Source organism: Saccostrea echinata, unplaced genomic scaffold (assembly GCF_033153115.1).
Source record: "Saccostrea echinata isolate AGI-Se365-2 ecotype Australia unplaced genomic scaffold, CSIRO_AGI_Sech_v1 ptg000002l, whole genome shotgun sequence".
Lineage (NCBI taxonomy): Eukaryota > Metazoa > Mollusca > Bivalvia > Ostreida > Ostreidae > Saccostrea > Saccostrea echinata.
In genome coordinates, this window is record NW_026889751.1 from 18,273,320 (window position 1) to 18,286,922 (window position 13,603).

General features: G+C 35.2%; 1 protein-coding gene across 1 annotated transcript in view; it reads left to right on the plus strand.

The window, feature by feature from the left end:
* LOC133173821 (structural maintenance of chromosomes protein 5-like) overlaps positions 1–13,603 on the plus strand; it is a 57,094-nt gene that overhangs the window by 38,973 nt on the left and 4,518 nt on the right. Inside the window, exons 13-19 of the mRNA XM_061308874.1 lie at positions 6,199–6,382; positions 6,605–6,663; positions 7,457–7,523; positions 8,054–8,155; positions 8,278–8,345; positions 10,047–10,170; positions 13,275–13,397. Coding sequence (XP_061164858.1) covers positions 6,199–6,382; positions 6,605–6,663; positions 7,457–7,523; positions 8,054–8,155; positions 8,278–8,345; positions 10,047–10,170; positions 13,275–13,397 — 727 coding nt within the window. The remainder of the gene's footprint in view (positions 1–6,198; positions 6,383–6,604; positions 6,664–7,456; positions 7,524–8,053; positions 8,156–8,277; positions 8,346–10,046; positions 10,171–13,274; positions 13,398–13,603) is intronic.

Genomic DNA, 13,603 nt, shown 5'->3' on the forward strand with positions numbered 1-13,603 from the left:
ATCATATTGTTTATATACTGAATCAGGAAACCATTTCTACTGAAGAGATTTAATCACTGAGTTGTCTATTAAACCTGTTATGCAACAAATTAGTTATCATTGGATTACTGTCTGTCTAGTTAGTTCTGGAGTGTTAAGATCACAGGCACTTGTTTCTGTAATAAATTTTTCAACCCATAGTATAATAATAACACACTATATCTAACTCCGAATTACACTGAGTAAACCCCCCCCCCCCCCTCCCCGGAATCGCAGTCATTTACACTTTCAGAGAAATGCACTAGCAAACTAACTGTTTATTTCCATTGTCTTCTACAGTTATTTATCTAAACAACCATGTATGACATGCCTTCTTTTTTTTATCTCCAAAAAAAATTGTCAATTAAAACTGCTCACCAACTGGAAAATTCGACTCACACCATGAAGTGGTATGTACTAATCTTGGGCAGAGAACATTTAAAAATGAGTGGGTTAAAAAATTTAATTCCAATGTTTAAATATTACAGCAAATGAATAAGATTTGTTTACACTTTATTTTCCACAAAACATTACTATATTTTTCTATTGTAACTTCTAGAAACAGATTTTTATCCAATCAGATTCCAAGACGAAAGTTTTAGACTTATCATATGGAAACCATTTAATACAAAATAATTTGCTTGTTATCTTTATCTTTGTCTTTCAAAAGCTTTAGCATTTCAGAGATATCATCTGAAAAGAAGTGTACCATTTCATAGCACTATGTGAATTTGTGATCTAGCTGTCCTATAACCATTTGATCTCGAAATCAGCAGTGCATGGTCTTTCTTAAGTTAGAAAAAAATCATCATTTTAAATTTCATTTCAAAAGCTCAAAAAAAAAAAAGAGAAGAAAATTATCTTGAAATCATGTTATGAACTCTGTAAATTTGTGACCTTGACCTTTTGACCTCAAAATCTATAGGGCTATTCTTTAAGTCAAAGAGAGTTAAATGAAATCATTTCATTGCAAAAGCTAAACAACTTTCAGAGATGTCATCTGGAAACGTAAGTGTCAATTTATAACGTACTTGTGACCTTGACCTTTTGACCTCAAAATCAGTAGTGTCTTCTTCAAGTTACAGGGAGCTATCATGATATAAAATTTCATTGCAAAAGCTTTGGAACTTTCAGAGATTAAAAAAAAAAGTATTATAGACGGAAAAAATGTTAGAAAAACGGATGGACTGACAGGCAGACAGATTCTGAATCAAATGAATATCCCTTGCTCTTTGAGAAAGATGAGGACAAAAAAAGTATTACTCGGAATGAAAATGTATAGGAGAAATGACCGATGTATTAGAAAGTGAACTTTCTGTGATGAAATCAGGACAGAATATTGTGCATTCACTTGAAAATTAAAAAGGACTGGGAAACTATGAGTCCATATTGTATGTGAATATTGAAAAGAGGAAAGTATTCTTATGAAATATGGAGACTCTTGCACTTGCTGAGAGTATCTCCAGTGCTAATAAAAATGCATTGAAAAGATGAATATAAATTGTCACTGTCTGACTGACAGTAAAGATCATGTCTTTTAATTAATGCAGCAATCCCTCTTTCACATTGAGCAAAATTTCCTGTGATCGAATGAAGCACAACTTAGTGCGCGCTAGACTCTATGGATTTTCATTGGTTGAACACGCACTATATATATATAAAAATTCTAATTACATGTACTATATATACAATTATTAACTCTGTAAAAGTGTTATTCATAAACACATAAAACTTACAACAACAGTACATAACTTTTCCATGAAAATTTCTTGAGGGGTACTTTTGTGTGTGGATGGTAATTATGTTTTGCTCATCTATAAACTTTACCTTAATTACTCCAAGACAGATGGAAGAAAGTTAATTTTCTCAAGAATATCTAAAAAAAAAATTAGTTTGATTTAGGCGAGGAAAAAAAAAGATTTGTTTTTGACTCCTTCTATGAAAGATACATGTAATTGCTTTTTCTTTTCCTCCGTTTGTAGCTCACCTTAGCGCACACTTGTCAGGAACTATTTTCACATATTTCATTGATATCATTTTACACAATATATTAAAAGATAGAGTCTGAGCAGACCTGCACTTCCTATTTTCTAATCAATTTATAAATGTAAAGTGCATTATTTTCTTTCAATTGAAATGCTAAAATTGATGTCATTTTTTTTGGGACAAATTTATGATGTCACAATGGTTGAAAATATTTATTGCTTTGAAGCTTGCATATATTCTGGTTTGAACATAATCAAAGATTTCCCATCAAAGTTTGATGGGGGGGGGGGGGGGGGGGGCAGATATTGGGCATTACTGAATATCTTTCTTTTGTTCAAATCATGATCATACTCCCCCCCACCCCCCCCACCCCCCCCATCCCCCCGCAGATGGATGAGGCCACAATAGGTATCGAAGTTTAACATGGTAATATACAGGGAAAATCTTTAAACGAGCTTTAAAGAGGCTGGGGGGTTGTGGCCATTTTTAGACTATATTGATCTCCTTTAGAAGAAGAGCTCCATATAAAGATATAGAAAATGATCAAATTTTAAAACTAAAATTTTTGAAATTTTTCTTTGCCAAATGAAAAACGACAGCTTAAGATGTCATATCTAAAAAATTAAGTTAAATCTGGTGGTTAATTTGTTGACCCCCCAGCCTCCTTAAAAAAGCATCATCTGATGGTGCAGATTTAAGTTTATTTAGATCAAGGCCCCAGGGGGTAGGATGGGGATACAACAGGGGATCAGAGTTTGATTAGGACTTAGGCAGCAACAAATATTTTACACGAGTAGCAAAATTCTTCAGCTGTGAGATTCACCTTTTTTTCCCTTCAAATTATGGACCCTGGGGGTAAGGAGAAGGTTTACATCAAAGATCAAATTTTAAATCGTTCAAGTATACAGGAAAATAATCACAAAAAAATCTTATTCTGAATCAATAGAACAACAAGCGGGCACTGTTAGTCATATCGTTATTCAAGCATGGTAATGTGTGAATTAAAGTTTGATGAAATTGTAAATCTTGAGGGTAGATAGGGGCCACAATATGAAGTCAGAATTTTTCATGGTTAATAAAGAGGGGAAAAATCTTTTAAAAATTTTCTGAAGTTGAACAGCAGGACAAAGGTGACTCATTGAGTATTGTGACCCATATAGGCCTCTTGTTGGCAAAATGTCTCAAAGGGATGTTGAAGGTTTTATTTGAAATGCAAACAATGTCATAGGGCAATTTAAGATAAAGAAGGGAATGTCAATCATATTTGAAGAAATTTTGGATAAGGCTTAAATCCCTTGGGTAAAAAAAAAAATCAGTTTTTCAGAGGCATCAATGGAAAGACTCAAATGCAGGATTTTTTCTCAATTCTATTAAAATTGCATAAGGGTAGTACATCCATTCCTATGACATAGTATGACATAAGAAAGAAATATCTTGACCTCTATTACTGTTCGACTTGTGCATTTGGAGAACTACAGAACTGTTGGAGGTCTGTACTCTTGAGAGAAGTACTGGTAGTTTTGTTCATGACATGGCATAGTTGTGCACAGATTACTATATTTAGTCATGAGAGGCTTTAATTGTTTTAAAAATATGCTAAATGTACTTATTTAGTAAAGTTCAAGCTGAACAAAATGGCAGTGCAAATTTTTGCATTATAACAATTGAAAAATCTTTCGTGTTTTAAGCAGGTCCAACACAATCTGTGAACTGATTGATAAGCTACAGTATTGTGCCATATATTTATGAACAAACGTCGGTGACGTCACGTAAACGGACGTAAACAGATGAGTTACAGGGAATGTTATAGCCATGTATAATACACTAAATTTTGATAATAAATAATAAAACTTACCTTAATATTTTGTAATATTGCCCTTGGCACTGACTACTTTAAGCAGGCGTCTAGGAATTGAACGATACAAGTTTTCTATGTATGTTGTTGGGATGGCTGTCCTAATATGACGGATTTCACGTTCCAGGTCGGCAGCATTGTTTATATTTAAAATTCGTTGCTTCAATTTATTTTTTAATAATAACCAACAGTTTTTAGCTCACCTGAGCCAAAGGCTCAATTGAGCTTTTCTGATCCAAATTTGTCCGTTGTCTGTCGTCGGCATTGTCGTTGTCACATTTTCATCTTCTTCTCCAGAACTACTGGGCCAATTTCAATCAAACTTGGCACAAGGTATCCTTGGGTGAAGGGGATTCAAGTTTGTTCAAATGAAGGGCTATGCCCTCCTCAAAGGGGAGATAATTACGAAATAGCAAAAAATTAATGGCGTTATTGAAAAATCTTCTCCTCAAGAACCAATGGGCCAGGAAAGATGAAACTCATGTGGAATTATTGTCAGGTAGTGTAGATTCAAATTTGTTCAAATCATGACCCCCGGGGGCAGGGTGGGGCTACAATGGGCGATCAAAGTTTTACATAGGAATATATAGGAAAAATCTTCAAAAATCTTCTTCTCAAGAACAGCAAAACTATGATTGGTCATATTTATTTGGAAGCATCTTCAGGTGGTGTAGATTCAAGTTTGTTCAAATCATGACCCCCGGAAGTAGGGTGGGGCCACATTGAACGATCAAAGTTTTACATAGGAATATATAGGAAAAATCTTCAAAAATCTTCTTCTCAAGAACAGCAAAGCTATGATTGGTGATATTTATATGGAAGCATCCTCAGGTGGTGTAGATTCAAGTTTGTTCAAATCATGATCCCCGGGGGTAGGGTGGGGCCACAATGAAAGATCAAAGTTTTACATAGGAATATATAGGAAAAATCCTCTCAAGAACAGCAATGCCACGGTTTGTCATACTTATATGAAAGCATCCTCAGATAGTTTAGATTCAAGTTTGTTTAAATCATGACCTCCAGGGGTAGGGTGGGGTCACAATTAAAGTTCAAACTTGTAGAGAAAAAAGTCACAGTTAGTCAAAAAATTATGTAAGCATCCTTAGTGTAGATTTAATTTTGTTCAAATCACAACCCCCCACTCCCTTTTAGGGGTAGGTTGGGACCACTTACGCATTTAAGCTTTTCAATACTAAACTGATTTTTCCTTTTTTCCTAGCCACAGTGCTCAGGTGAGCTATGTGGCCCCTGGGCCTCTTGTCTATAATATTACAATCGGGATTGTGCTGGCCATGTCATCGTGTTGATGGCATTTCTCTGCTTAAATTCAGTAACAATCCGGGCCTGATGAATGGGCGCATTGTCATCTTGAAAAATAAAATTGTTTGTTGGAAAATACCGAGCTACAACGTATTTTTGTGCATTGATATTACCATCTATGACACATATTGTCCCCACACCATTCCATGTTATGCTTGCCCAAATCATCAAACTTACTCTGACCGGCGGACCAGGGCATAAACACTCAGGCATCCAATCTTCACCCGGTTGTCTCCAGACATACACACGGTTGCTTTCTCCTATTACTACCTTACATTCATCTGTAAATATCACTCTATCCCATTCTCCTTCAACTCTCCACAAACTCTTTCCTCTTGCCCATGCCACACGTTTTTTACGGTTCTCGTTGCAAATACGGATCTTCTTTCTTACAATCCTCCTATGAAAATAATTTTCATACAATTGTCTCTTGACTGTTTTCTGTGAAACAGGAGAATTCCTACCCTGAGTGATAATATCCGTAATACTGTACCAGCTAACGGAACAGTACGTTTGGTTTTTACGACTCTTAAAAGTTTCCTAGTTTCACGGTCGTCCATTTTTTGTTTTCTGCCACTTCTTGGGGCCTTTTCCACCGAACCTCTAGCTAAATAGCGCTGTACAATTGAATACACACTGTTCCGAGGAATGTTCAATTCACGGCCAATAGTAGCATATTTTTGCCCTGACAGATATTTGTCAACAATCATTTGTTTCACGGGTGTAGAAAATTCTTTGCCTTCACGAGACCTTTTCATTTTAAGCTGACGTCATATTTAACAAATGACGTCATAGATCAATAGTGGAAATTCTTAGCTATTTATAGAGGTAAGACACATGCATGGTAAGATTGTGTAATTGTGAGAAACCTTGTATTTTTTTATGATTCTTTCAAAATCATGACGCTATTTTTACGTTTGTTCATAAATATATGGCACAATACTATATATATATGGTTTGAATCAAGTACACGTATAGGGATTTTGTCAAATTAATCATTCTTATTTTCATATTGACAGTCAGTTTGGCTTTGTGAACTACCTGACTGATTACATCGTTTGTGCGGATGGAGTAAGACGCTATCTTTGTGCTCAGTACCATATTCACAACATCCCTGTAGGAAGCCGACGCACAAAAGATCTTGTGGAGGACATCAAAAGAAAATGTCCTGAACTGAGAACTTTCTACACTGATGAGTACCAGGTTTGTAGACTACGTTTGTTCATATCACCAGAACATTTGCACCATATGCATGTGTATTGATAAAATAATGTTGATGTTCTGTTTAAAAGTACATGTGTTTCCATTATAATTAAAAGTAGACTGATAAGAATTACTTCATCTCGCTGCATTTTTGTTTTGGTTGAATTGAAGAATTGTGTTGATTAATTTGTCTTAAGCATGTCCATGTATATATGTTTGCAGTACACTTGTCGAGTATCAAAGTATGACAAATCTGTGTCTTCCAGGAGCACCAAAATCAGGTACTAGCTTTATCATTACTGATATGTAATTAAATTTACACTAATTATGCCCCCCTTCAAAGAAGGGAGGGCATATTGCTTTGCTGCTGTCTGTCGGTCCACCAACAGTTTCCTTTCGTTTTCTTTGCAGAGGTTGCACATACTGAAATGAATTTTAGTCTTCTGTTTTGGGTATGATTGAGCAATTTTTGACATAGTTATGCCCCTTGGACTTGGGAAAGTTCCAATTATTTGCAGTTTCCGTTTATTTTCTTTGCAGAGGTTGCACATATTGAAATGCAATGTGGTATACAGTTTTATCATAAAAATAACTAGTTCAAGTTATGTTTTGGGTACAATCGTGCAAATTTTTGACAGAGTTATGCCCCTTGGACTTAAGAAAAATTCCAGATATTTGAAAAGGGGGGGGGGGGGGTTGCATAAGTGTTTCACAAACATCTCTTGTTAAATCAGGTACACTTGTTGATGTTTATTACTTGTTAGTACATCACCGGAATTTTTATAGGGGAAATAAAATTGCATGGGTTTCAATCTTTCATTCACATACTCATTCATCAAATAGATAAAAAAAATGTCTTAAATGAGAATTACCTATGAACCTTTCATTAAAAAATAATTTTTAAGTATGATGTTTTAAAAGGTTGAAAAACATTGTTAATAAATTTGGTTATGCATCGATCTATAATTAAGGGATTGGTGAGTAAGAGTGTATTTAATAAAGGGGGGGAAAAACCTCAATCTTTCATGAAGTAATAATACTGTACGTAACTGGATCATACTTTGACTTGTACAGGGATCCCCAGTGGATGTCTGCTTCAGTGGATGCCTCCAGAATCCAAGAACTCAACAATGAAATCAAGGTAAGTATCAAAACAGTATGTGTATCTCTGAGTCGAGAACAAAGATCAAAGTATCACTTCAGGACTAAGAACTATAAAAATCAGGGTAAGTTTCAAAACAAGAGGTAATATTACAGCAAGACTTTGGCAATGAGATCAGTGTTTTAAAATATTTTAAATTGAGGTTAGGCATATGAGAAAAAAAACTCTTGGACTGGTCAAATACAAAATCGGATGTAAATTTGTGGATTTCCCGTAATGACAAGTTTAGATTTCTATCAAAAGAAAAGCTATTACAGTCAAACCTCATTATCTCGAACTCATTTGGACCAAGAAAAAACTTCGACATATCCGAGGGTCAAGATATCCAGGGTAAAAACTTAAGAAATAAGTGGTTAGGACTTCCTAATCACTTCAACATATCCGTGGTATTCAAGATATCTGTGTTTGAGATATCAAAGTTCAGCTGTATACCGGTAATGAAAAAAGGAACAGAAATTCATAAGTTAGATCACAGTTATGCATATTAAATGATACATATTGAATTACAGAGTTGTCAAGAACAGAGGAGAGAGAAAGAGGCTACATACACTAGGCTACAGCAAGAATCGCAGGAACTGGACACGAAAATGAACAAACTCCGAGAACAGAAGGTGTGATATCAATCAGTATTTGACCATTAGCTGAGGTTTTAGATATTCATTAAAAGTAAAATTATGTAGCTGCCATTTATTAATAACCCTTTATGATGAATTCAAAATTGTTTCCTTTCTAGAAAAATCTCTCTCAGTTGAAGGACAAGAAGAAAAGGTTGCAATCTCAGATTGACTCCAAGAAGCAAAGGTGAAGAGATTGAAAGATTGAATGATAACTTGTGCATTTGTAAGAAACTTGGAGAGACATTTCATTAATTTACAGGGTTTTTCCAGTAAGAATTAGTGAAACAACACAAATTCTTAGTCCCACACCTATGAAATAAAATTAAATTTTTTTGGGTCACCCAATCCCCCCCCCCCCCCCCCCCCCAAACAGAATCAATGTAAATAAGTAATGCAGTTATGTTTAGATAATACTTGACTGGATGGCATTAAAACAGGCTTTTCCAGTCAAACAATTAGCACAGGTATAGACACTTTTTCTAGAGGAAAAGATTCAGCTACTTTTTCCTCTGACTCTATCTAACGTGAGTCTTTTTTTTTTCTTGTATTATGTATGATAAAATTCGTCAGTATGTTTAACCTTCTGAAAGCTTTTTCTTGTCTGGCTCATATTTTTCAATCTGTGATGCCTATGACCATCAATCTTGTCAGTTGTCAGTTGCATCCTGAGTAAGATGTGTCATGACCCCAAAATGGGTTATGGTGTCTGTTTTGAATTTTTCTGGCTATAAAAAATTGTATTGAAATGATATCTTGCATAGTGTAATACTAGGATCATCAAACCTTGATAGTTGAGGCATCTTGACAGATAAGAGGTTTCACAACCTAAAAGTAGGTCACAGTGACCTCATTTTGGAATTTTATGGCTTTACATTGACTAATTGGGTCCAGATCATATCTTGCAAACTCTGAAGGTAAGGACCATCAAACCTGCTAAGTTGATGCAAGGTGGAAGTTGGGGGGGGGGGGGGGGGTTGACCCAAAGCCTCTGCATATTCAAAGACCTGTCTTCCATCCATGTTGTAAATAAATTTATTAAAAAAAAGAGGTACTTCTGGTTTGGTCTTAATTTTTAAATACATGTACAAGACAACTGGAAAATTTCTTTAAAAAATATTATTTCTATGGTATTGGACCTAATTTATAAAGAGTAGACTATATGACAATTTATAAATATCACTCTTCTTTTTACAATTTCAATATATTCATTGCATCATGCAAGAAATTTTTTTAATGTTTTAAACAGTAAAAAACGGTTAGGCCAAAAAAACTTATCTATAGTTTCTCAGGCACATTATTTTAAACACTGCCACTATGATCTATTTTATTGACATATTGAAAAGGGAAATAAGCTAATTTTCTATTTTTTCAAGGTGAAAAGAAATTTGAGTAATTCCCATTTTCATACATGCTAATAGATGGACGCATTATTAGATACATAATGTAAGAATCAGTTGATATCTACATTTTGTTTGACTAACATGTAAAAAAGAGAACACTGGTTCAAATAAAAAAGAACCTGCCTGCCTTGTTGATTTTTGAAATTTTCAGCCAAGATTGATTTTTTTTCGCCTTACAGTGAACACACTTGTAATACATGTATATTCATGCTTATAGCAAACTGATTCCTTGTTTTAAAACATATCATGAATGTAAGGGATATAATGAATAATATTTATAACAAATCAAAATTGATTGTCCCTGACTTCATTATTTATGATTTTAAAGCATGGATCTAATGGATCTAACCCCCCTACCCCTCCTACCAGTTTCCAGAATGAAAAAATTAATTTATACCCACACATTATTATTTGAAAATTAATTGGAAATTACTGTTAATATCATTTTTCTAGTGATAATTAGTATTTTATTAACTTTTCTATAGAATTCTAAATGAGGAGGCCGAAGCAATAGATTTAGATGCAGAGAAGGAGGCAACAGACAGAAAAAAGAAGGACCTGAATATTAAAATGTGTGTTTGTCTCCAGAAAATGAAGGATAACACTAAGGTATGCTGTGTCACCTGTTGAGCTGGACATAGGGGTCACTTTTCCTGCCCCACAGCATCTATGGGAGGAGTTACACTTTTACAATAACACATGTAGAATGTACATAGAGGCAATAGAGATTTTTTTCATTGGAGCACTCTAGTGTTTCATTCTTGCAGTGTGAGGCTCCTTCTACATGTATGTTTCGTATTGATACTAGCATTTTCTTCTTTAAAAAGCTTAAATGTAAAAAAAAATAAATACCAGGAAATACTGTGTATCCTTTTTAACTATTAAAAGTTCATGGGGAAAAATAGTTATAGCCTAATAGACATGTCACTGTTTTCCCTATAAAGTACCAATAAAGAAGTGTTAATTGAATGAAATGATCTAATGAAAAAAAATTGGAATTACCTGCTATGCAAAGCATATTTGATCTGACTATGATTATCAATAATTATTTTACCACCTGCAAACAAAGTCTAGGAGGGTATATTGGAATGGGCGTGTCCATCAATTGGAATCGGCATGTCCGTCTAGCTGTTTGTATGTCTATAGACATGATTTTGTCCAAACATGTTCCTGAACACTACGCCATGGATTTATCTGAAAATTTTTACACTTTGCACATTATTTACTGTATAAGGATGTACACATGTTATTTTTCATCACGATTAGACAATTTCTCTTCACTTAACAGGTGTTTTTTTCATATTTATAGACTTAATCATTTTGGGTTCATGTAGATTTGAGACATAAAATCAACAAACTTCCAGTTGATGCTTGTATAGAAAAATGTGAAGTGTCGTTAAAAAAGGTCATTAGAACTTTAAAAAAGTTAACAAGTATTAAAAAAAGCTAAGGGAGATAGCCCCTGCAAATGTTAAGAGTTATGCAGTGACCATTTTAAAAAATGTTCAACTTGTATTAAGATTACACATTTTTTTTCATAATATACAGCATGCTAACAATATCTTGCACACTATGAAGGTAAGGACCAACAAAAAGGGAGGGGGGTATTTGTCCATTTCGAACAGTTCTAATTATTAGCTCACCTGAGCCGAAGGCTCAAGTGAGCTTTTCTGATCACATTTTGTCCGTCGTCCGTCCGTCCGTCTGTCTGTCTGTCTGTCCGTCCATCTGTAAACTTTTCACATTTTTGACTTCTTCTCAAGAACCACTGGGCCAATTTTGACCAAACTTGATACAAAGCATCCTTGGGTGAAGGGGAATTTAAATTGTTAAAATGAAGGGCCAAGTCCCCTCACAAGGGGAGATAATCAAGAGAAGACAAAAATAGGGTGGGGTCATTAAAAAATCTTCTTCTCAAGAACCACAGGGCCAGTAAAGCTGAAACTTATATGGAAGCATCCTGGGGTAGTGTAGATTCTAAATTGTTCAAATCATGACCCCCGGGGGTAGGGCGGGGCCACATTGTAAAATCAATGTTTTACATAGGAAATATATAGGAAAAATCTTTAAAAATCTTCTTCTCAAGAACCACTGGGCCAGAAAAGCTGAAACTTATGTGGAAGCATCCTGGGGTAGTGTAGATTTTAAATTGTTCAAATCATGACCCCCAGGGGTAGGGTGGGGCCAAAATAGGGAGTCCAAGTTGTACATTGAAATTAATAAGAAAAATCTTTTAAAATTCTTCTTCTCAAGAACCACTGGACCTGAAAAGCTGAAACTTATGTGGAAGCATGCTGGGGTAGTGTAGATTCTAAATTGTTCAAATCATGACCCCCGGGGATAGGGCCGGGCCACAATAGGGAATCCAAGTTTTACATTGAAATATATAGGAAAAATCTTTAAAAATCTTCTTCTCAAGAACCACAGGGCCAGAAAAGCTGAAACTTATGTGGAAGCATGCTGGGGTAGTGTAGATTCTCAATTGTTCAAATCATGACCCCCGGGGGTAGGGCGGGGCCACAATAGGGAATCCAAGTTTTACATTGAAATATATAGGAAAAATCTTTATAAATCTTCTTCTCAAGAACCACTGGGCCAGAAAAGCTGAAACTTATGTGGAAGCATGCTGGGGTAGTGTAGATTCTAAATTGTTCAAATCATGAGCCCCGGGGGTAGGGCGGGGCCACAATAGGGAATCCAAGTTTTACATTGAAATATATAGGAAAAATCTTTAAAAATCTTCTTCTCAAGAACCACTGGGCCAGAAAAGCTGAAACTTACGTGGAAGCATGCTGGGGTAGTGTAGATTTTAAATTGTTCAAATCATGACCCCCGGGGGTAGGGCGGGGCCACAATAAGTACTACCGGGGGGGGGGGGGGGAGAAATCAGGTGAAAAACAGCAAGGCCAAAGTTACTCAGGTGAGCGCTGTGGCCCATGGGCCTCTTGTTTTAAAACATGAAATACTGTATTGTGTCATCAATATGATAATTATTTGATTTCCTTGTCAGTGAAAGGATTAATTGTATTCCCATGCAAATGAATATTTTGGGAAGGGGGGGGGATAATGAGAAGTTACCTTGACTGTCCATCCATCTGTCAGTCTGTAAGATCACCTTCAGAAAAGAAGAAACATAAGAAGCTCATACTTGTCACAAAGAATGCTTGTGACCTGAGGGTGTGTCTTAACCTTAACTCAAGGTCATATGGTTAAGTTTAAGGTAACTGGCATAACAAGTGTAAAACTTGTGTTTAGTCTAATTGAAAAAAAAATGCAGCAGGAAATATCATTTTATGAGCTTTGTCGAGTGAGGATTGAATGTGAAAATGCTACAGTCACAGACTCTTTTGGCTGAAATGTCTTTGTTAACACGTTGTGCCTAGTGTGATATAATTTATCTTTCTTAAGGCCAGATTCTGTGGATTGCTATAAATTTAAAAGTTCATAAGAACTTAAATTTCCAGGATGAATGTTAAGGCTCTAAATTTGTACTAGAACAAAAGGCAAAGTATACACTCTGAAATCCACAAAAAAAACAGAAGCCCCAAGAAATATAAATAATTTCACAATTTTACTGATTATGAAAATTACGCACTCAGTTAAAATTGCAAAATATGTTAGAAATGCATTTCAAACATGTTTACTAGAAAAATATATGCATATTATATTCAATATGTATGTCACTTTCATAAGATACGCTTGTTTGCTTTCAGGAATGTTTGAGTCTCAGTATAAGAAAGGTAAGGCTAAGCCTGAAGCATGCCTCCATTGTACGGGATCTTCAGAATTTGGAGGACGCAAAAAGAGAGCAATCCCATTCCTTGCAAGACTTGGAGGTAAGTGTTAGAAACTTATTAATAAGAATATAAGTCAGACTTCAAAGGGAAAAAGGGGGTAGATAATAGAGTCGTATGTATATGCAAGAAGCATTCAACAATCTGTACGTGACACATGGAATATTTCACATTAGTTGTAAAGGCCCGGGATATCGCAACTTATCAATTTGTCTGCTGTGATATTTACAAAATGAGATTAGTTAATT